The sequence below is a fragment of the Panulirus ornatus genome, chromosome 42 (assembly GCF_036320965.1).
Source record: "Panulirus ornatus isolate Po-2019 chromosome 42, ASM3632096v1, whole genome shotgun sequence".
Taxonomy (NCBI): Eukaryota; Metazoa; Arthropoda; class Malacostraca; order Decapoda; family Palinuridae; genus Panulirus; species Panulirus ornatus.
Window position 1 is genome coordinate 12,933,863 of NC_092265.1, and position 25,611 is coordinate 12,959,473.

The following is a 25,611-nucleotide window of genomic DNA, read 5'->3' on the forward strand; positions in this document are numbered from 1 at the left end:
TGTAACAGCTTGTACAGAATCATAAGTGCATGTTTCTCTAATCTAATTCACATATAACATTCTGTCGAGACATACTTCCCTTACTTTTACACTGATCTAAAGTATTTCAATTATGCCATACTGATTTCTGTACATTTACATCTACAAAATAATTTGTGTAGAAAGTACTGGACGCCATAACATCTAGCTCAGTCACTAGCCAAAAGTTTAAGATAAGCACACACCTGGTCAAGACTTAAATAATCTCAATGCTTGTGTTCTAACACAATTTCTGTGTTTTTGAGTGCAAAGCCCATTCTTTGGTGATACATTATGACAAAAAGAATGGTAGCAGTGGTGTACAAGCCAAGAGGTCCAGGATACACCTTAGTAGTGTAATGCTAAAAAGCTTAAAAATGATAAGAGCATCATGGGCATGGAAAGAGTAACTCCTGCCTTATGGAAGACTATGGAAAAGACTCTAGACAAAACAAAGAAGGTTGCTTGTGCTCAGGGCTCAGGACAGCAGCCCTTCCTCTTCTAGAAAACTTAAGAGGTAAGGAAAGAGCAAACAAATTGATAATGCTGTGCTTAAGCAATACCAAAAGCACCGTACTGAGGGAATCCCAGTACGTGGTGTGGGTTTGCAGAATGCAGCCAATAAATTTGCTACCCAGGATAGCTTCACTGTTTTCAAAATCAATATGGACTGATGCATAAGAGAGTGGGTGGGAGACAAAGAATGCTAACAAATGGAATGTAAAGATATTCTGCCAAAAGCCACAAGATGAGATATGACTTTAACCTTGTGAGCCTTACCTGAGAACAGCCAAGCCCACAAAAGTTTTCTAGCGCCCAATGCCACAAGAAAAGGACTGTATTTCTGTGCTAATGCAGATGGCCGCCATCACCTAAAGCCTAATCTTGAGGGAAGAAGGAAACCTCATGTTATCATGGATCTCCCCAACCATCTGATTTAGCTACATTATATAAACAACAGTGCCTGATTCAGACTGGTTCCAAAAGCACTTTCTTCCTAATGACGGTGGCTCCACATGAAATGAGAGCCCTGCTTCTCTTTACCAAAGCTCCAGCCCATCCAGCCTCTTGTGAACTGTCCAGCAGGGATGCATTTTTTTTTCATGACCATCTGTGAAATGGTATTTACATCATCTATACAACCTGAAAAATGTGATATTAACAGGGTTTGGAAGGAAACCTAATTGAGATGATTAGTAGCTGAAGTCACTTGTCCATAAATTTATCACAAAGAAACCAGTGAAAAATAAATGGTATGACCAAAGATACTGAAACTCAGGGAAGAATGATGCATAAATATCCCAACTTTTAAAAAGTTCTTTAACAAAGAAAAATACTGAGCAAGTAAATTCAATGGTAACAACAAAGTGTCAAAACTAATATTCTGCTGCTAAACATTCATAGCATACTTTCCTTATGCACATTACACACCAGAATCTATCTGTATTTATCTAAGCATCATTAACTATCAATAAACTAAAGCTATGTTTATGTAAAGATATGAACATTGTTGTGCCATCGTGCCAAAGCAAAAGGTTTAACAAATATTTCCGGATATGGAAAATGGAACAAACAAAAGTGACAAGTAGTTAACGTAGGATGGCACTGAAATTTTTGCAGGGCTGCAATCTAAAGTAAGGCTCAACTATTAACCTCTTGTCATTATATGACAGAGCTCTCATCTCTTCATAATGAAAAACTTAATCTTTCAAAAGCTAACCATTCGTTACAAAGGAATTTTGGGAATACCTAATCCTTAAAAACTGAGCCAAAATTGCTCATCACTGTAGTACAGGTATGAGTACATCAACCAAACAAATACTATCCCCCTAAAATCATTTAGTTTCTTCTTTGGAAGTGATTTATGCAAAATCTAGATGAGATTAACTAGAAAATAGACATCAAATGCTAAACCCATAAAACACTTGCTTAGAGGCTTGTAGCATATACATCAAATTTATTTCAAACTAACCAAAATTGTGGGAGTCAAGGCAAAACTTACAAACAGGCAAACAAACACAGATCACCAATCAAGTTAATAGTACTCAAATATATACTTTGTTGCAAAACAGAAAAAAAAAAGATCAATACTTAGATAAAAGGAGAAAAAGGAAAAATAGAATAAACAAAACAAGGTATTGTATCAGCATTTAAACACATAAGCAGAAAAAAATCAATAATACTGAAAATTAATAAAAAATACTATTATCATAACAATAAAAAATAGAACAATAATAATGAGAATAAAAAAAATTCAATAAATCTTATGATATTTACCAAAGCATACAATTATGATGGCAGGTGCATCAGGCATCAACCTTTTGGGCAAGGAATAAAATTTCAGGTGGTAACATGTAAATAAGCTATTTACAGTCAGAATGACAGTTGTATACTATAATCAAAATCTATGGGTTAATTAGCAGCTCTGGAATATGTTCATAGGCATATGTTCAATCTGTGTATATGTGGTACACCTGAAGGAAGACATATGGTGGGAACTACAGTATAAAACACACATACTCTTGCTTTCATCTTACATTGAACATTTGTTTATCAAATGCAACATTTGTTTATCAAATGCTCTAATTTGTATGTATCTTTACTACATACTTTTGCTTTGATCTTAGAATGAACGTCTGTTTATCAAATGCTCTAATTTGTAAAGATCTTTACAAACTTAAAATGTAACTCCCTGTGAGACCTTCCCTCCTACATTCAGCAACATGAGAAGTGATCACCCAGCTTGAAAATCAACACAGAAAAATGATGCATGACAGTTGCCCAACAGAAATCAACTGCTATATATAAATATGGCAATGAGGCAGAGTGGCTTCTTCTATCCAACTACCAAAGTTTCCCTTAACTGCATGTAGATTCCAGACCCAAAAGGTTACTATAAATGTGTATCTAGTTTAAAAACAAAAATTCCTAACACAACTAATGACATCAGAATCATATCATATGCTAGCCATCCTTGTGTATGCAATAATTAACAATTCACAACTTTCACTTCCAAAATTTTGCTTTTAGGAATAAAATCACTGTATACTAATTCACATTATAATCCAAGTGGTAAATGAAACATGATTAAATTCATGTAAGCCCTTGTAAAAAGGAAAAATCATATGGGCATAAAATGCAGAAACATTTACCAAAAGAAATGCAGATTTACTGCTCAATGGTTTGGAAATGTCTTAAGAGTAGTCAGGGATTGGTGAGAGTAAAAGAGCAAACAAAAGAGTAGCACTATCGCTAAAGCAAGAGTTATGGAAGAATTACAGAGTTTAAAGAAGTGAGCTCTTGACTGATATGGGTGAAAATGAAAGTGGATGCACCTGGCCATGAGAAGAAATACCATGAGAGGCAAGTGCTTTGGAAGCAGTTGGGTGAGTGTGTCATCAGCTTTGATGCAAAATTGTTTACATGCAAAGGTGAGTAATGTGGCAGTTGAGGGTATAATTAGGGAGCACTGGATACTTAGAAGAGTGAATGAAAATGGTAAACGGCTTGTGGAGTTGTGTGCTGAAAAAGAACTGATTAGGAACATCTGGTTTAAAAAGAGTGGCATACACAAGCATACATATGTGAGTAGGAAGGCTGATCAGCAAACATTATTGGATTACATATCACTTGATAGGCAAGTAAAAGAGAGACTTTTGAATGTAAGTGCTGAAAGGGGCAGCTGGTGGGATCTTTGATCATTACCTAAAAGAGACAAGGGTGAAGATTTGAACAGGTTTTTGAAAAAGGAAACATCATGGATAAGAAGAGAGTAATGAGAGTTAGTGAGCCTGGAAAAGAGGCTTGTGTGACGAAATACAAGGAGAGATTAAGTGCAGAATGGTAAAAGGTGTGAGTAACTGAAAACAGAAGAGTGGGTGAGGAATGGGAGACTGTTAGGATGCAGTGCTGACAAGTGCAAGAGATGCATATGGCATGTGTAAGATGGGAGGATGACAGATCTAGAAAGTGTAGAGTGGTGGGATGAAGAGGTGAAGTTGTGAGTGAAAGAGAAAAGAGAGGTATAAGAGCAATCCCTATGAAGGAGAGCAAATGATTTAGAGATTTTATAAGGGAATGCAGCTGGAGCTCATGAGAAAGTTGGAAGGGATAAAAACAGGCAAATAATAGCTGGGGTGAGCAAGTATCAGTAAACTCTGGGGAGAATAAGATGTTTTGAAAGAAGGTGTATAAAGTACAAAAAACAAAGCGTACAAAGTTGGAACATCAAAAGTGGTAACAGATGGTGAAGAAATGAGCAGGAGATGGAGCTAGTGTTCTGAAGGACTACTGAATGTGTTTGATAAGGATGCAATTGTAGAGTGTTTGGGCCAGTAGGGTATGCGAAGTGAGAGAGTCATGGAGAGTGGCATGGTGAAGAGAGTAGAAGTGATGAAAGCTGTAGAAGTGATGAAAGCAGTACATAGTACAAAACATGACTACAGTGGATGTTACTGCACTCAAATTTCTTAGGAATGGGAATGACCATGCTGCTGATTGGTTAGCTGGGATTTTCAATGTAAGTATGGATCATGGTGACGTGCCTGAGAAATGGCAGAATGCTTATATAACGCCACTGAATAAAGGCTACAGGGATAAAGGTGAATGTTCAAATTAAAGAGGTATAAGCTTGTTGAATGAACTTGGTAAATTGTATGAGAGAGTAGTGATTGAGAGGGTAAAGGCAGGCAGAGAAAATCAATTTGGGGAAGAACAGTGTGTTCCAGAGGTTGCAGTAGATTTGTCGATCAGGTGTTTTCTTTAAAGAAATTGTATGTGTGTGTGTGTGTGTGTGTGTGTGTGTGTGTGTGTGCGAGATACTTCAAGAAACAGAAGGATTCGTAGGTAGCATTTATGGATTTGGAGAAACCATATGATGTGGTTAATAAAGACACCTGAGTAAGATCTTGAGGATATATGGCAGTGAAGTTTTTATTAAATGTGTATGGCATGTGTATGAGTAGGAAGAAAATAGTGAGTGATTCCAAGTGAAGGTTGGTCTGCAGCAGAGGTGTGTAATGTGTCAATGGCTGTTAAATTTGTTAATGGATTGAGTGGTGATGGAGGTAAATGCAAGTCTTGGAAAGAGAGCGAGTATACAGTCTGTATGGAATGTGGGAGTTGAGGAAGTGTGTCAGTTGTTGTTTGCTGATGATAAAGCAATGGTGAAAGATGCGAGTGAGAAACCGCAAAAGTTGGTGTCTGCGTTAGGGAGAAAGCAGGAATGGAGGAAGTTGAGAGTGAGTGCAAATAAAATCACAGTTATTCGATTTAGCATGGTCAGGTTAGTTGGGGGTGTGAGTTTGAACAGAGAAAATTTGGAAGTGAAATGTTTTAGATACCTGGGAGTGGACACGACAGCAAATGGAAACATGGAAATGGAAATGAGTTATAGGGTGGGTGAGGAGGCCAAAGCTATGGGGGCAACGAAGATTGTGTGGAAAGATAGACTGTCCACCTGGGAGGGCAAAAATAGGTGTGTTTGAAGGTATAATAGTTCCATCAATGTTATTTGGATGTGAGGCATAGAATATAGATGAGGATTTGCAGATGAGGGAGGAAGTATTGAAAATAAAATATCCGTGAGCAATGTGTGGTGTGAGGTGGTATGACCGAGTGTGAGAGAGAGGAGTAGTAATAACATGAGTATGGTTGAGAGAGCTGAAGAGGGTGTGCTGAAACTGTTTGGCCGTACAAGGAGAATAAATAAGATGTAAATAAAGAGGATTTGTGCTTAAGAAGTGGAGGGAACAAGGAGAATAGGGAGACTAAACTGGAGATGGAAGGATGGAGTGAAAAATATTCATAAAGATCAGGGCCTGAATATACAGTAAGGTGAAAGGCATGTACAGGGTAGAATGAATTGAAATGATGTGGTATACAGGAATTGTGCTGTAAATGGACTGAATCAGGGCATGTGAAGCAGCTAGAGTCAAACATGGAAAGGTCTGTGAGGCCCAGTTGTGGGTAAAGAGCTGTGGTTTCTGAGCATTGCACATGGCAGTTATAGAATGTATGTCATCAAATGAAGTCTTTCTTCAAGTTCTTGGCACTACCTTCGTTATGTTAGAAACAGCAATTATGCATGAAAATATATATACATACATATTTTGTCTCTTTTCCCAGCTCTTCCTCGCTGAAGCAGGGAGTAGCGATGCTATTTCCAGTGGGACGGGGTAGTGAAGGAATGGATAAAGGTAAGCAAGCATGAATATGTATGTAAAGGTGTATATATGTATATATCTTGTGTATATGTATATATATATATGTATATGTATATGTATATATATTTTGTGTGATCGGGGCCTGAACATGCAGGAGGGTGAAAGGAGGGCAAGGAATAGAGTGAATTGGAGCGATGTGGTATACAGGGTTTGACGTGCTGTCAGTGGATTGAATCAAGGCATGTGAAGCGTCTGGGGTAAACCATGGAAAGATTTATTAAAATATTTTTTTTTATAAATCAATGATTCATTGATAATTCTTTCATTAAAAAAATTTATAAAGTTTGTACGACTATCAACTACATTAGTCAAATGCAGTGGTGCTAAGGTCAAGCACATGCTGGCAACACTGCCTCCATTTATGCTATAAAAACCTCCTTCTGCTTCATCTGGGTTACCTTTCAATGCTTCAAGATGCATTGTCCATAAAACCAAATATTATTATCTAAAGACAGATCACTATTGTTAAATAATTCAGGATCATCTACCCAGTACTCTATTTGTAGCTAAAAGCCATTCAATTTCCTTTCTAAAGAACTCAAGATAATGTATTGCCTTTGGCATGGCAGGAGGGTGACTGACTGTGGGGTGAAATTATCACACTGCCAATTTGAGAATCACCCACATCCAGCAAGCAGCCTTGAAAAGGGGGCATGAAACTCGATGCAAATACTTACATCTAAACAAGCTGCTTGCCATGCATAAACCCACTTCTAGAGGAGTTACTGGATTCACCAGCAACAGCATCACTGCTGAGGTGAACTTGAAGGGTCTTCATCATCTTTGGGTAAGGGAAAAGTGACAGAGCTTTCATGTTTGCTAGAGTGATGCTGGGAGAGGAGAAGCCAGAGATTTTTTTAAAGGTTCCTCAAGGTTTCTCTTCAATTTCAGGCTCCTCTGTAAGAAGGAGTATACTTTCAGATTCTTATTTCTTCTCTGTCTTCTTCCTGCTGCCATGCACTCACCTCTACCAATTCCACTGCAGACAGCTCTTCCTGGTGAGACTCAGTGAGTTCAGACATCATCCTCTTCCTTCTCATCAAACTCTTCACCATGGTGGGATTCAGTAAGTTTACACATCAACCTCTTCCTTGTCATCATAACCCTCACCCTGCACCTGCTTTACAAGTCTGACAATTGTAGTTGCATGATCTTGGGTGTTGGGAAGACCTCTGACGTCATGAACACACTCCTTCCACAGTCAAGTCCATGCCCTGTTCAGTGTCAAATCCCTCACTTAATTCCAACTGCGCTTAAGACAGTACATCTTCATGGGAGTAATCATTCCTTATTCTAGTGGATGAATATCATCTTGTACTGTTCTCTTCTTTCCAGACTAGGCAATTCCACCTCTTTCATCCTCTCATAACTCTTAAGGTGCTCCAGTCCATCAGTTTTACTGATGCAGTGTTTCTATTTTCTCTTTAAATGCATATAGAAAGATTTCATCAGCTTTCTGTCGTGTGTTCTGAAAGTTCTCATTATCCTACCACTCATCATTTGGCTTAAAAACACTATTTTGTTGATATGCTCCTTATATTCAAGTTTTACACTTACATAACCTCCCAAGTGTTTGACATTTTCTTTGCCTACAATTTCTTTCCCTGTTGGGCCTTTGAAAAAACAAGCTGATACATGGTTAACCTCTCCATAACTTAACAGTTCAAATTTCTCCTCAATAAATTCCATGAGGTTCTCCTCTGCCATTCTCTATATATTCTCCAGTCTTTATGTAGTTTTTCTTAGTCCTTATCATTATCTAGTTTTACTTAATCTTATGTTGGTGTGAGGAAGACCACTTGTGACATAGAGAAATTGAGTGGAAGAGTACTTTAGGGAGAAAAATGGGGGAAGAATACTTCGAATGATGTACGTGAGGGAGGCATGTAAGGAGAGGGAAAAGTGGAGACTCTTTTCTGGTGGCAACCCTCTTGATGGGAGTTCCCATAGGGAACAGGTGTCAGAGATACAGACAGACAGACTTACCCTTGTGTCACATGAAAACCTTTAATTATGCTTTCCCTTACATCCTTCTCTACATTCGATATACTGATTAAAACAGAGTACTGTCGTTAACACTATTCCTTGTGGAACACAACAGAATTTCTGTTGATCATAATTATAATCCATATTCTTAGTATTCTTTTAATATTTTGTCCTTCCATTTTTCTTATAGTACTTATTGATTCACTTTGTCAAATGCTTTTGTAAAATCCAGAAAAAGTGTTCATTCATTCACACTGTGATAAATTTACATAAATGTCATTTAGAGTGCATAGTAGCTATGATTATGATTATGTATTTTTATGTGGTACAAATCCATACTGTTCATCATTTACTAAATTGTTCCAATAAAGGGGCTTATTGTGTATTCCTTTATCACATGTTCATATCTCTCTTTCTTACTTGTCTGCTGTTTCCCATGTTAGTGAGCAAGTGCCATGAAGACAAAGACAGTCTCATTCATTCATATCTCTTTTCCATCTGTCATATTGTACCGTCACCAAATCCTACTGTCCAGAACCAGGCTCTGCTGACCTTTCCGTTGTTTTCCCTGACTACTTCATATGCCCTGGTTCAGTCCACTGACAGCATGTAGCCCCCTTCATACATCACTCAAATTCGCTCTTTTCCTTAAAACCTCATGCCTTCCTGAACGTTTATGTCCTAAACACTGCAGCTTGTAGACAATGATAATGGCAGAGGAGGAGATACACTATCCAAAATATTTCCCGTTCTGTTAAACCTAACAGGGAAAATTCAGTATAATTTTTCATTCATTTTGAAACTTGGTGGCTGATGAATTGAACCAAAATAGTGTAACTGAAACTGGTGTAGCTACAAGCACATGAACTGTGAAACTGAAAAATTTCTTGGGACATATATCAATATCATCATCAGCACATGCAAATCTAATCTATCTTTGTGCAGAATATATATTAGAGTATATGAAAAGAGAATGAAAAATATTAGGAAGAAATTAATTACAAGAAAAAGATATTTTTCAAACCTGTAAGCTGTTTCACACATAAGCAAGGTACCATCACTGACAGATGAAAAACAGGCCTCATTCTCTCACATCCATTTTCCAACTGTGACATGTGTAATACATCAAAATCACAGTCCCATCCACAACAGTGGTTTCCCCCAGCTGCTTCATATGCTCTGGTGAAGTCCACTGACAGCACATCAACCCCTGTATACCACATCGCTCAAAGTCACTCTATTCCATGCATGCCTTTCCCTCACCTGCATGTTCAGGCCTCAAGCACTTAAAATCATTTCTAATACATCCTTCCATCTCCAATTTGGTGTCCCCCCCCCCACTTCTGACAAACAATCCTCTTTCTTGTATATAACACCATTTCAACACACCCTTTCCAGCTCTCTCAACCTCACCCTTCTTATTACCATACCTCTTTCTTACTCTTTTATTACTTACTCAATCAAACCACCTCATGCCACGTACTGTTCTCAAAGATATTATCAGCAACACATCCCCCTTTCTCCACATAATCTTACTACAGCCCATGCCTTGCATCTATAGAACAATGATGGGACCACTATACCTTCAAATGCCCACTTTTGCCCTTCAGCACAATTCCTCAGTGCTCCCAGAGCCTTCATCACTTCACCCATCCTATGACTCACTTCCACTTCCATAATTCCATTCACTGCCATGTCCAAGTATCAAAAATACTCTATTTCGTCCAAAGTTTCCTTCACTCAAACTCACATCCCAACTAAGCTGCTCAACCCAAATCCTTCCTTTTAACACATTTATTCGCAAGTTATAAGTTACTCCTTTTCATACAATCTCCTTGACTCTGACACCAACTTCTGCAGTTTCACACTTGAATATGCCAACAGTGCTATCTTATAAACAAACACGAACTGACTCATTCCCCTGGTCCCATCACTGCCTACAGCCTACATACTCACCCTTCTCTCCAAGCCCTTGCATTAACCACCCTCATTACTCCATCCATAAACAAATCAAACAGCAATGGTGACAACACACATCTCTGCCATAGACCAACCTTTATCTGGAACCACTCACCCTCTTCTCTATCTATTTGCACACATTCTTTTTTTTTCTTACGTTGAAGGCTCTAGTCATGGACAAAAGTCCAAATCAAGGCCGGGGCTTAATTGGAACACAGAAAGAATTACGAAATGGAAAAAGAAAAGACGGGAAAGTATTCATGAATACTGGAGGAAGTGAAAGACCTGTCTTTTGAAATATGCCAGATCATAGCTACTTACTGGGAAACACATGAGAAGGTAGAGAGTCCCAAAGCTTTGATGTGCAAGGAAAGAAGTAGGTATCAAAACAACCCACCCTTGAGTTGCTGATGGCCACACAATAATCAAGTGACATAGCAGCATGCCGAGTATTGCTTGGTGGGGGCACGCAAGCAGCAAGCTCTTGAGAGCAGGAACAAAAGTAATACCTACAGAAGGAAAGTAAACCAACATTGAGGCGTAGGGCATGGGAGTCAAGTTTGGAAGTTAGCTTGGTACAGTTTATATGTCAGATTGCTTTTGACTCAACTCTGTTAAGTGAGAGCAGTACTCCTTACAAGGAAGAATTAATCCCTTGTATAAATGGAGCAACTGTTAAGAAGATAAGTTTCAACATCTTAAGAAGACACCCAGTTTCTTTGAAAAAGACTTAACTATTCCCGTAATGTGGGGTTTCCAAGAAAGAGTAGATCTTACAGTAACACAAATCATGTTCAGTGAGTCATGAGGTGGAATTACAGAAATGTCAAAGGAAAGACAAGAGTTGCAAAGAATTTTCGATAGAGATGGGTAGAAATTGGGTCTTGGAGGCATCAAACTTAACGAAGTTTTGTTTACCCCACTGAGATATCCAGTCAGAGTTTACTAAGGAAGATGTGTCAAGACAAGATGCTGATCAAGTGAGAGAAGAGGAAGCAGAACTGAAGGATGTGGATGAATGCTGCGTTGAGCTGTCATTGTATAAGTGCCTTGGATTATTTGTGGAGGAGAGAAAATCACTGAAAAAGGAGAAAACTGTGTAGGAAACAGAAGAGGAGAACCTTGAGGGACACCACTATCGATGGAGAAAAGTGGGGAGGCTGATCGATCAAAAACCAGAGAGACAGATACGCCAGAGAGGAAGCTAGATATGAAAGATCAAAGTGAGGGAGGGAAGCCAAAAGAGGGGAGCTTAGAGATGAGACCCTGATGCCACACCCTGTCAAAAGCCTTAGATACGTCAAGGGTAACTACACTTGTCTCCCAAAAATCTTTCAAGGATGATGACCAGACATTAGGATGATAGGAAAAATATCCCTGGTGGATCTGGCCTTAGAGTGATCAGAGAGAAGACTGTGATCTTCAAGGTGTTTAAGAATATGGGAGTTGAGGAGGGATTCATAGACTTTGGAAACGGTAGATGTCAAAGCAATAGGATGAGAGTTAGAGTGTTCAGAACCATCATCCTTCTTAGGGACAGGATATATCATTGCATGTTTCCAAAGAGAAGGAAAAGTTTTGGCTTTTAAGCAGAAACGGAGCAGATGAGCAAGCACAGGTGTAAGTTCAGAGGCACACTCTTTCAGCACAAGGGGATGGATGCCAGCAGGACCATAAGCCTTACTTGTGTCCTGAGAAAGAAGCACTTTTCAGACAGTCTGAGAAGAGATTATGGGAAGAGACAATGGATTAGTAAGAAAAGCATCAGGGGGTGAAGGAATGTTAGAGTCATCCAAGGTGGAGTTAAAGGAGAAACAGGAACCAAAGAGAGTTGCTTTGTCAATGGGAGAAACAGATATAGTACCCTCAGAACGGAAAAGAGAAGGAAGGAAGAGCAACAAAAGTTGTTAGAGATGCCCTCAGCTAAAGACCAGAGAGACCTAACAGAGGATGATAAGGAGATTATCGCACTCCCTTTGAATATAGGAATGCTTTGCCTCACTGATAACATGCTTGCAGCAACTACAGGCAGACAAAAGGTGAATGGAAGCCAGAGAAAGGAGTTTTTCCAAGCCCGATATCCCTGAAGGCATCAGAACACTAATGGCCGAACAATGGATTGCATGAAGAGGTCATCTTGCAGGAAGAGGGGATTAATGCTTCCAATCCTGCAAAAGTAAACTCTGCTATGCATTTGGCTGGAGACAGAAGCATCATCACATAAAGAGTAATTCACCTAAGTAAAAAAAGAGAAGTTTACATGAGAAAGACAGACAACAGGAGGCCTGACTGGCCCATGACTGGGTTGTTTGAAAAAAAAAAATCTAATTTGACATGACAAATTTAATTCCACTTAGTACTTCTTTAAGCTTTCACCAACTCCCTGCTGCTGCACATTAACCTTCTAGTGTCCCCATTACCACTCTTTTCTCAAATAACACATGAATAAATAAAATATACATTTCAACAACTTCTGGAGGTATTTATAGTTTTAGCATTCACTATGTCTGATGGTAACTTATTCCAGTGCTCAACACACCTATATGAAAAGAAAATTTCCCACGTCCATAATACATCTCTTAGCTTTTGAGTTTTATTCCATTTCTCGTAGTAGCCATATTTTCTTGTATTTCAAAAAGATGCTCGTGGTTTACTTTATCGAACTTGTTCAGAATTATGAATACTTGGATTAAATTGCCATGAAGTCTACATTTTTTAAGAGATAAGAAATCTAATCAACTTCTCATATACCAGATTTCTAAAGGATGAGATCAATTTTGTTGTGCATCTTTGTACTTGCTCTAATTTTTCCTCATCTTTCTTTATAGTTTGGGGACCAAAACTCAACTGCATATTCAAGGTATGGTCTTAGTAGAGAATTGTGAAGTGTGAGAATTGTTTCTGGTGTCTCATAATCTATGTTCCAGGCTATGAAACCTAACATTTGATTACCTTTTTTGCTTGCTGCTGGACACTGCTTAGTGTATTTCAAGTTGTTACTAATGACAACTTCATGGTCCTTTTCTTCATTTACTTTAGTTATATTCTTGTACCCAAAGTGCATAACTATACACTTGTCTACATTAAACTTCATCTGCCATCTGTCTGACCACTTTCCTCGTAAGTTAAGACCTCTTTGAATCATCTTGCAGTCCCACCTGTTTACAGCTCTACCTCCTAGTTTAATATCATCAGCAAATTTGGAGATCTTAGATATGACACTGAGTTCTAGGTCATTAATGTATATCATGAAAAGAATTGGGCCTAGGACCAACCCCTGTGGCACACCATCTGTTATGTCTAGCCAATATGAGGCTTCGCTGTATAATACTACAGGCTGCTTTCTTTCAGTAAGCCAGGCTCTGATCCATGTACAGAGTTCTTCACCGATTCCATGTGCTTTGAGTTTGTGTAAAAGTCTCTTGTGAGGTACTTTATCGAAAGCCTTTTAAAAATCTAAATATCATACATCAGATAGTAATTTTCCATCCCTATTCTGATAAATTACATTAAAAAATTCCAGCAAATTCATCAGGCAGGCTCTTCTATGGCGGAAAACCATGTTGGTTGTCCAATATAATTTAGTGTTCTAGAAACATGACAATTTTATCTATTTTTCCATCATTTTACCTAACACTGCCATAAGGATAATTGGGCAGTAGTTCAAGGCACATGTTTTGTTTCCTCTTTTACATACAGGAGTAGCATTTGCTAGTTTTCAGTCTGTTAGCACCTGACCATCTGATGGAGATTTGTTGAATATTTTTGTTATGGGGTATATCAACTATTTCCTGGCCTCCTTTACAAATCTTGGAGTTAAGTTATCTGGGCCACTGGATTTATTAGGATATTAACTGGTACAGGTATTTAAGTACTTCAGAGGTCTTTATTTCTCTAACCTTCAACTCTTTTTCATCAGATCCTTGAAACATTTTCATTGGCAGCGGTATTCGAGACTTTTTCAATTGTGAATACCAAGAAAAAAGAATAATTTAGTATGGTAGCCATTTCCTTGTCATCAGTAGTTAGTTTGTCATGTTTGTTTCATGATAGACCAATGCCCTCTTGTACTGTCTTCCTTTGTCAAAATTTTATATTTGAGGAATTCCTTAGGATTATTCTTAACTTTAAAGGATATTCTTTTTTTCTTCGTCACGTTTACTCTTATGATCTTCTTAAACCATCTTTGGATTTTGATTAATTCCAGGAAATTTTCATCAGCTCCCATTGATTTGAATTTCCTATATGTTTCCTTCTTTTGGCAAATTAGTCCTTCTGCTCTCCTTTTCATCCATGATGGTTTTGAAATATGGCAAGTTCTCTTTGTAATTAATGGAATATGTTTATTTTCAATCGAGTAGTGTGTTTTTTGAATTATTCTACATTTCCTCTGTTGTTTAAATGTCAAGAAGTTTTTTCCAATTGGTACTAAGAATTTCTTGTCAAATGTTTTCAAAATATGCTTGCCTGCAATCTGGGATCAGAGTTAGTTTTCATTTATTTCATAATCTAAATTTATCTCTAATCTAATCAAACTGTGATGGCTGTTTGACAAAGCCTTGCCTACTTTGCAAGAGTTGATTAAGTTTGTGTCACTGGTGAGGACAAAATCAAGAATGTTTCTACCTCTAGTCGGTTTTTTCAATTAACTGTTCTAGAAAAGCATCTTCACAGTTCCGTTAATCATGTTCCCTCTCGGTCACCTGTTAACGTGTTCCAGTTTATGTTTGGACTGCTGAAGTCTGCAACTATCATAACCTCTTGATTGTTTATCATAATTTTGATTTTATTGTATACTATCTTATCGTCATCTTCTTTTTGCTTAGGAGGTCTGCAAATGTCGCCGAGATGTAGTTAACTTTTGAAGAGAGGGGCAAATATTCAGTCTGTTGTACATGAGAGGGCTTGGGAAGTGAGTCAGTTGTTGTTCGCTGATGATACAGTGCTGGTGGCTGATTTAGGGTGAGAAACTGCAGAAGCTGGTGACTGAGTTTGGTAAAGTGTGTGAAAGAAGAAAGTTGAGAGTAAACGTGAATAAGAGCAAGGTTATTAGGAAAAGTCAATTGGGAGGTGAGTTTGAATAGAGAAAAACTGGAGGAAGTGAAGAGTTTTAGATATCTGGGAGTGGATTTGCAGCAGATGGAACCATGGAAGCGGAAGTGAATCACAGGGTGGGGGAGGGGGCAAAGTTCTGGGAGCGTTGAAAAATAGGCGGAGGGAGAGAACATTATCTTGTAAAGCAAAAATGGGTATATTTGAGGGAACAGTGGTTCCAGCAATGTTATATAGATGCAAAGTGTGGGCTATAGATAGAGCTGTCACCAGTTTCTGCAGTTTCTCACCCAAATCAGCCATCAGCGCTGTATCATCAGTGAACAACAACTGATTCACTTTCCAAGCCCTCTCATCCACAACAGACTGCATACTTGCCCCTTTCTCCAAAACTCTTGCATTTCCCTCCCTAATCACCTCATCAACAGACAAATTAAACAACCATGGGGCATCACACACCCCTACCGCAGACCAACATTCACGGGAACCAATCACTTTCCTCTCTTCCTACTTGTAAACATGCCTTACACCCTCGATAAAAACTTTTCACTGCTTCTAGCAACTTACTTCCCTCACCATATACTCTTAAAACCTTTCACAAAGCATCTCTATCAACTCTATCATATGCCTTCTCCAGACCCATTAATGCTAAATACAAAATCATCTGTTTTTCTAAGTATTTCTCACATATATTCTTCAAAGCAAACAACTGATCCACATATCCTCCACCACCTCTGAAACCACACCGCTCTTCCCCAGTCTGATGCACTGTACATGCCTTCGCCTGCTCAATCAATACCTTCTTATATAATTTCCCAGGAATACTAAAAAACTTATGCCTCTGAGGTTATTTGAACACATCTTTATCCCCTCTGCCTTTGTACAATGGCACTATGCACGCATTCCACAGTTTTCACTACCTCTTCTCTCTTCCCCAAACCATTCTCCCTGACCCTCTCACTTCGTACACCATCCCAACCGAAACACCCTATATCTTATATATATATATATATAGAGAGAGAGAGAGAGAGAGAGAGAGAGAGAGAGAGAGAGAGAGAGAGAGAGAGAGAGAGAGAGAAACAGAGAGAGAGAGAGAGAGAGAGAGAGAGAGAGAGAGAGAGAGAGAGAGAGAGAGAGAGAGAGAGAGAGAGAGAGAGAGAGAGAGAGAGAGACTGGGGTCTTTAGGTAAAGATGAGGGAAAAGTATGGAAATGACCCCTACAAAATATACAGCTGCATGTCAACAATCTGAGACTTCCTGCTACATTTCTGTGTAGGAGTATAGGAGGGGAGTGTAAGGATGCTGAATGCCTCCACATGACATATCATGCTCAGCTGCCCTCCAGGGAGGTGGGAAAGAAGTTTTACACAGTTTACTTGGTTGTTGCCACCAAAACCGAAAAGTTGTTTTTGCTTATGTGTGTATAATAACTTTACAGATTTCATTCAGAAAATAATAGCATATTAGAAGTCATTCTCTCAATCCATAAAGTAGAAAAAAATAATGATAAACAAGGCTGGTGGCAACACTGTCAACTGTTATCCATAATACTGATTGTACATCATTTCATTGTGGAATAAACATTATCTAAATCTGCTTTCACATTGTTCAGCTCTCATCTTGTAAGGATAAAAATGTTACTAAATAACAAATTTGTCAAACAGGAGTGAACAGAAAATTTTTTGAGATTACTGGTTGAAGCATTACAATAAAAAGGCACTCAAAGATACTGATGTAGCAGATGATATCATCAGAGAGAATGGACCAGGTGGAACCCCAGCCATATTCTTCAAGAAGACCAAGACAGCAGCAGTGAAACACATGATGTTAGTGATGAGGCACAGACTAGACGAAAGCAAAATTGCAGAGCTGCAAAATGGCATTTGCAACACCAATACATAAACAAGGTTCTTGGCTAATACCTGAACAGTACGGACCAATTAGCTTGAATGCATATGTAAATAAGTCTTTGAAAGTGATAAAAAATAAACATACTGTAAAATCTGATCAAGATCAACTATATAAAGAAAAGCCAACATGAATGTTCCAACAAAAATAAGCAAACCGAATAATTAGCTCATTACAACTTAGTCCATGAAACATGTTTAAACAATGGTGCAATGCTAAGCATGCAAATGCTGGCTTACCTCAACCATTTTCAAATCTTGAGTATATTCATGAATTACACCTTAAGTAGTATTTATTGGCTGCTACCCCACAATTCATGCTGAGCTCATGTTGCTGAGTTAGGTTATTGGTCAACAAAGCTGTTGGAAACTATGGTCCGCAGGCTCTAAGAGCCACCACAACTTAGGGGGTCTGACACTTTATAAATACTTGTCCAGAACCTTCTTAAATTTCTCTACATACTATAAATTCCTATGTTTCTGACTGTTACAGGCAATGTGCTGGGTCTTGGACCCCACATGTTCAAGGTGTCTTTTTTTGTGTGTGTGTAAAAATTGCACCTTTTCATTTTGGAGGAGATATCGTACAGTCTTCTGAGCTACTCATGCCAGTAGGGAATCATTTTTAAGTGTAAGGTTGAGACCCATACCTTCCAGGATTTTCCAAGAGTAAATGATGATATATATATCTCCCATCTAAACTCCAAAACTAGAGCTTCACTGATTTCAGCTGTTTCCAATAGTTCAATTCTTTCGCTGCATCATAAAGGGTTATGGATGATCTCTGAACACTTTCTAATACTACAATTTTGTCCACCTTTTAGGGTGATGCGAGCACTTAGCACCCATAAGAGCGACACCACTGTTTTTTCCTCTCTTACCATCTTCATGGAAGTTGTGACAGCTTACCTTGTTATGCTCACTGAAGGTAAGGTTGTCACATATCATTACTTCGTATCTCCCACATCCTTCACCTAGGATGTACCACTATCTATGTCCATCTAGTATTCAGTGCTATTCTTGAGTTATTCACTTTCCCAATACCAGAGGGGATGGACTTATCCTGAATGAAAGGTGTGCTTTTTTGGTGGTCCAGAGGAAAACTTTGTTTATGCAAGTTTGTAATAAAAAGTGTGGGGCTGAAACAGCTGAAGCGAGTATGCTGAAACAGTTTTGACAAATGGACAGAATGAGTAGTGAAAGGTTGACAAAGAGGATATATGTGAGGATATATGTGTCTGAAGTGGAGGGAACACGAACAGGTAGAACAAAATGGAAATTGAAGGATGGAGTGAAAGAAATTTTGAGCGATCCTGGCATGAATATCCAGGAGGGTGAAAGGTGTGCAAGCAATAGGGTGAATTGGAAAGATGTGGTATCCTCGGGTCCATCCGAATGAAAGGTGTGCTGTTTTTGGTGGTCCAGAGGAAAACTTTGTTTATGTATGTTTGTAATAAAAAGAGTGGGGCTGAGACAGCTGAAGAGAGTGTGCTGAAATAGTTTTGACAAATGGACAGAATGAGTGACAAAAGGTTGACAAAGAGGATACATGTGTATGAAGTGGAGGGAACAAGAACAGGTAGACCAAAATGGAAATGGAAGGATGGAGTGAAAGAAATTTTGAGCAATCGTGGCATGAATATCCAGGAGGGTGAAAGGCGTGCAAGCAGTAAGTAGGGTGAACTGGAATGATGTGGTATCCTGGCGTCCATCTTCTGTCAATGAACTGGACCAGGGCATGTGAAGCATCTGGGATAAACCATGGAAAGATTTTGGATAGGGAGCTGTGGTCTCAATGCATTACAAATGACAGCTACGGAATGGGTGTGAACAAATGTGAACTTTCTTCATCTGTCCCTGGCGCTACCTTGCTAACATGGGAAAAAGCGATCAAGTATCAAAATAAAAATATGTTTATAGCCATTCAGTGTCTTCTACTGTTCTACTGACAGGATTTTAATACTTATTCTACTATCATTTGCAAAGCATGGTATGAAACTCTGATTCATGTTTGCAACATGACAGATATAAGAATAAGAAAAAGCAGGGGTAAAAGTAGAGTTCCTAGGGGGAGAGCTTTCTACCGTAGAGGCATTTGAAATGGCCTAATTTACATGATGTGGTGAGTCAGTTAGAGTTGTATTTCCATTTTCCAGTTTTTCCAGTTATTACCATCTTACACATTCTACAAAAGTCTTTTGCCACAAACTGGGGATACATTCCTGGAAAACCCCATAGTTGACAAAACTGTGGTTGGCAAGGTAAACTGGAGTTAGGGATAATAACCCTTGAAATATAATGACCAATTCATAGTTAAAAATAAGCATGTTATACTTCAAAAACAACACGCATATCTTATTCTTAATAGTACTCCGAAATTATGCGCAGAACTATTAGGTGAAAATATGACAGCAATATATTACCAGTGATACTGCACCTCCATACTCCCACAAAGTAGCCACCCAGCTATGCTTCAAAAAAGGATACTTCAAAATTTGCCCTGACAACACCACCTGGTTATGATACTCCTATTTCTCACTAAAAATGATGGTCTGCCAGATTTGGGATACAAGCAGCCCACAGCCACATGATACTGAACTAATACACATATAAAATTTTAAAGGTGTCAAAGAAAACCTGTGCACACTCAAAACCTGATACTCTGGCCGGCAAAAAAGGTGTAAATCATACTAAATGTGTATACTCAAAACCATGGTTGGCAAAACTGTGGTAGGCAAGGGACCTCTAGATGTGCTTTGACAACATGGTCACATTTATCAAGTGCTTTGCAAAGTGTGTGCATGTCACATCATCATCTTGTTTGTCCTCTAGAGTTATGACAATTTTTTTCTTATAATGATCAGCATGGCACAAGTAAAGCATGCCCTAATCAAAGGCTATCAGGGAGGAAAAAAAGAGTAAAGAGAAAGAGTGTAAAATTAGTTAAGGCTCTGAGAGTGCATTTAGAACTGACTTTTAAAGGATAAAGTGCCACGTGAAAAGGGAAGACAAAAAAAGAAAGAGTCTTCCACAGCTTTGCTGTTAAAGGGGAAGGAGGTATCATAACAGATAATCTTCAAGTGGCTGGGCTTCACACAGAAACTGTGGGAAACAGCATCAATATGTCTGTCTCTGGTCCAAGCCTTGTGGGACAGGAAAACAAGCTGACAGCTCACAAAAACAGTGGCCAAAATAATACTTGTAGAACTGAAAGAGAGCAGCAACACTGACACAAGAAAAGGGAAGGATTAAGAAAGGTAATGCCAGAATCAATAAGCCAGGTGGCTTTTGATTTCACTTTAATCAATACAGCGGTGGAAGATGTGCCACCCCAGGTAAGAGAGCAGTACTCCATACTTGGGCAAATAAAATGCCTGTAGATATGAAATAACTGCTCGCGAGAAACATGATCACAGCACCTATGCAGTATAATATTCCTAGCTTTTGGGAAGCAAACTTTGTAATGCTGATTATGTAGGGTTTCCGGGACAAAGTGGAGGATATGGTTACCCATCACGTACAGCATGTTATTACATAGTTGAATTATGGAGTATGGAAATCAAACAGAAGTCAAGCAAGCAGGAAAGAACCTTCCTGTCTTAAATCAAGCTGTCTGAGTTATGAAGACTTTTCATTTAATAATGTAGCTCAATCTGCTTCTTATGACTCCCAGACTTTAAAAATGCTTGATGTCAGTGCAATCAGTTGGTAGTATTTGGAAAAGCTATGCTTTCCACTTTGAGAAGTTATGCAATGTAAGTCAATTTTAAACTCTCAGGGATGATGCCAGAATTCAAACATTTTCACCTGAAGATATTTGTCGTTTGCCTCCATTCTTTATCAAAACAAGTTTCAGGATTCCAGTACCAGGCCAAAGTGCATGGGATGATGAAATATGCTAAGTGTAACAATGGGTGATAACTATTTGGGAAGAAGTCAGATGGGTAGTTTAAGGGGTTTTGGTTCACTGAACACCAATTCATACTGTTTTTGTGAAGGATCTCATTCGTCTTCTAGCAATCATCCTAGACAGTGCCCCATTCTATTTGGGGGCCAATGAAGTCTGTAGTCCTCAATTTGCATTCTGCACAGGAATAAAGTAGTTTGGGTTACCTATCTATTTAATAATGGCTTTTTCCTTCTCTTCCTTTTTCTGTGTCTTTTGATTTCATGGTTTATATGTTAGTCCATTAGACAAAATTTCTCTCCTTGGATAGGTGAGCTGTGGCTATTCTACACCAGCAATATGTTTTTGCTTCCAGTGTAAGGATAATCATACTCATTCTACTCTAGACCTTTTGTGCTTTCTTCCTGTTGGTTGTATGATTCAAGTCTTATAGTGGTGAAGCTTTTACCACACTCCTTTTGTGTTTCAGTACTCATTACAGTTTTTCAGTATGTCACAAATATCTCACTCATTGTATCCTCCCATTTATCCACTTACTATTATAACTGAAATTGCTGAATTCATCTCCATGGTTTTGTGCCTCCTGCCTTGACGATTTAGGATCCATACTTATTTTTACTACAATCAGGTTGTGCACAAAGTACAAGATGTTTAGTATAGTGCTGTTACTTACTAGCTCCATATCATCTGTCGAGTAGATCCCATGTGTTAATTCCTATAGTCGGTGTAGTACTTGCCAAAAGAGAGACACCTTGTCACATAGTCTAAATAATATCTTTTTTGCAATTCTTCATCCAAACTACTTCCAGTGATAGCCTCAGATATAATGTTATCTCCAACCTGTTTCCATTCTTGGTGTGATATGTTGTAATCCCCAACGCAGAGTAAATTTGGGATTAGGTTTCTAAGGTCAAGGCATGACTATATATGTTCAAAAAATTAATGCGGCTTTGCAATAGTGGCCATTAGCACAATAACCAGGTTTGGGTTTTCAACCTTGACAATTTGCAATTATACTACATTATGAAAAAGAGTTTAGAGTCTATTACATACAGTTCAGCACCTCCACACATTCTTCTAAGTCTGTTACATATGTTGTAATATGGGATCCAGACCTCACTATCAACATGACCTTCATTGTGTGTTGCTGTGAGGGCCACAAATACTGCATTCAACTCAGTCAGCAAGCCACTTTGACAGTATGGCCCCATCTCTTGAATACTCTCAATAGTCATACTTCTTAAATTCATGTATGCTGTCTGCATGATCCATGTCCTCGGCCATTTCATTCCATACATCTACAACTCAAACTATAAAAGCATTATTTTACATCTTTTTGAACAGGTCTCTTGCTTAACTTCATGTCATGTTTTTGTTCTCTGCTAACATCTCTTGATGAAATGTTCACTGTCCACATCATCAATGTTTTTAAAAAACTTGCAGGTTTTGATCAGGTCACCCCTCACTCTCGTCTCTTCCCAGCTGAGCAAATATAAAGCTTCTCACCTTTTCCTGTAACTCAGCTCTCTTACTTCTGGTAGTATCTTTTGATGCCCTTCTCTGGATCTTCTCTAATAGCTCTTTGAGCTTCTTCAAGTGTGGTGATCAAAGAGAAGCATATTCTAGTTTTGGCCAAATACAGAATATGAAAAACTTGCTAAAGTTATTCAAATACTTGCCAGAAGTCAATCTGTCTCCATAACTATTCTCCTATTATGGGAGAGGTTAGATTTGATGTTAACTCCCAGGTCCTTCTTTTACACAGAATCCTGAAGCTCACTTCCTGCTAGATATTACTCATACTGAGGACAACTTTCACTGTGCCCCATCCTCATTACTTTACATTTGCTCGGGTTGAATTTCATGAATGAATCATTTTTACATCTTGTTTCTGGGTTCATTTCAGGTATTAATACGCCCAATGACCCATAAGCAGCCCGCTTAGAATGTGTACCACTTCCCATCATGGTTATTTGTATTACTGATTGGTTTAAATACTTTTCAGCTGGTTACAGAGAGGTGTGGGTGACAAGGCATCTGAATATGCCTATACAAAGCATGGGCCTATTCACACTTGGGCAAGATGATTAAAACTCTAAATGTGTATCTCCTATACTTTCTCAGTACAACATATATACTCTGAATATGCCTTTACAAAACATGGGCCTATTCACAATTGGGCAAGATAATTAAAACTCTAAATGTGTATCTCCTGTACTTTCTCAGTACAACATATATACAAGTCCAAAGTGCGAAGAGGGTAAACTAGAAAACCCATGCTACACACAAAGTTCTTTCCAGCATCAAAGAGGGATGGGGCATAGACTTAAAATCTAACAGCACCATACAGAAGTTGATGGCATTGATAATATGAAATATAAAGTCAGTGCATCAGAACTTCAAGCATCCATGGTATGACAGAAATGGATACAGAGAAAGTACTTTATGGGAAGCTAGATATTACTTAATCGGTGTAAACTTATTCTTTTTCTATTTCACCTTATCAGTTAGAAAGAAGTCATCATTATAACACTTCAAAGGTGCAGATATGATCAGTCACGAGACACTATGCGCATATCTTGAGAGAAGCAAAACCATGCTAACTTCCAGTTTCATTTGTTTATCAGTGGCTTTATTATAATGATTCATCATCACTTCAGAAAATGTATGTAATAATACGAAGAGAAAACTACATCGTACACAAGATCTATTTCCTTTAGCCAGCACGGAATTTTACTAAAATAAACACTATGACAGCAGCAACTTCATTACGGAGCAAATTTCAAAAACCTGTATTTATCATGAAAACTACATAAAAAATTAAGTATTAGTCTTCAAGGGAAATACTTAAAAAAAATGAATATAACACCCACCATATTATTGTAGTTCCCACGTCCCTGGTAACCACCACCACCACCACGGTTGTTGTAGTTGCCACGCCCTCGACCTGTGAGACACAACCACACTCTTATTTCAGAAACAACTGCACCCATTCAACCAATTATATTGGTGAGTGAAACCAAATCAAGTTCCCACAAAGAACAAATATAGCTTAAAAATATAATTACAAAGAATTTTGACACTTCTAATATTATCATTCACTCCAATCCCATTTCCATGAGGTGGAACAAGCGCATAAGGACAGGCACATTTTGTGGAGTTAGTTTTGCTGAACTGGCATCACTGACCCTGCAAGCTGGCACAGGGCTGGGATGTCCAATTCCCTTGGGTGGACTTGCAAACCTGCTCATTTAATCCAAGACATCTGAAAATGCGAGAAACCAGAACTTTCAGTGATGGGTAGCCATCACTAAGTGCCTCAATATCCCCCCCCCCCCCCCCCCCAACAGTGATTTCGACCTTTGACATCAAAATTGTTAGAGCCTTTCTAGAACTGAGAGAATACCCATGCAAATTCACCCTTTAGAATTTGAATAATAGTGTGGGAACAATATCACCTCCAATTCAACTCATGAGTGTAGTGGTGACCTTGGCCTGTAACCTCTTAATCTCAAAGTGAACAGCACTCTTCTGTTTTCTTCCAAAATATCTTTACACAAAATTTGAATAAAGTAAAATCATAAGTTAAGTAGTTATCCTGTGGACACTAAACTGAAGACAAACAGAGACAAAATCTGCTTCATATATGACACCCCAACACGGTTTTCCAGGCCCCTATCTAATTCCTTTACAGCCCTTCAAGGTTTCTAGGAGGTCAAGGGTTGATGATGGCAGAGGAGATAGTTGTGTTGGTAGCAACAGGGGTGGCAGAGATGGTGGTTGGAGCAGCAGCAAAGATGGCAGAGGGTGTTGTTATGTTGGCAGCAAAGGGGGTGGCAGAGATGGTGGTTGGAGTGGCAGTAAAGGTGGTTGTAAAGATGTTGGAAGTAGGGGAAGAAAAGGTGGTTTAAGTGATGGAAGCAAATTGGGTGGCACAAACAGTGATAGTTTTTGTGGCAAAGGCAGCTTCCTTGAAGTTTGCCCGGAATGTCTTTGGAGGACTTCTACCTCCACAACAAGGGATGTGCCCAAGTTGCTAAGTTGGATTACTGGTTGACTAGGCGGTTGTTGTAAGCCTGCAGGCTCAAATAACGATCACAACCTGGTTGATTTGGTACAATTTGTACATACCTCTTATTGCCTTCTTAAATTTCCCCACTGTGCATACCAAAGTCTTTCTTATTGTTGTAGGCAATGTGCTAAATAGTTTTCGGCCCATAATGTTCATGCTTTCTCTTTTAATGCTCATTGCACCTTTCAATCTTATATGAATCATTTGAAAGGAGCACGTGGTATGACTAGATGGAATGAAAAAAGTAATGAGGGGGTGTATGAGAGATCTGGTATGGTGGGGAATCCAAGGGGAATGAATTGTGGAGTGGTAGAGTGGGTAAAATGTAATACTTTAAGGTGGTTTGAACATTTGGAAAGAATGCAAAATGGAAAGTTTACAAGGAAAGTGCATGATAATACGATTAAACTAGTTAGTGTGACAGGACATCCACCAGTAACATGAAAAAATAGAGTGGAAAATTACTGCAGGAAGAAAAATGGGGGA

The 25,611-nt window shown here is 38.6% G+C and overlaps 1 protein-coding gene across 6 annotated transcripts in view; it reads right to left on the reverse strand.

Annotated features, from left to right (window-relative positions):
- Nucleotides 1-25,611, reverse strand: part of LOC139761917 (sex-lethal homolog) — a 334,918-nt gene that overhangs the window by 182,563 nt on the left and 126,744 nt on the right. For all 6 annotated transcript variants that reach the window (XR_011715640.1, XR_011715642.1, XR_011715641.1 and 3 more), the window contains exon 6: nucleotides 23,927-24,000. Coding sequence is in view for 2 of the 6 variants with exons in the window: in XM_071686559.1 (XP_071542660.1) it covers nucleotides 23,927-24,000 (74 nt within the window). In the remaining 4 variants the exon portion in view is untranslated. The remainder of the gene's footprint in view (nucleotides 1-23,926; nucleotides 24,001-25,611) is intronic.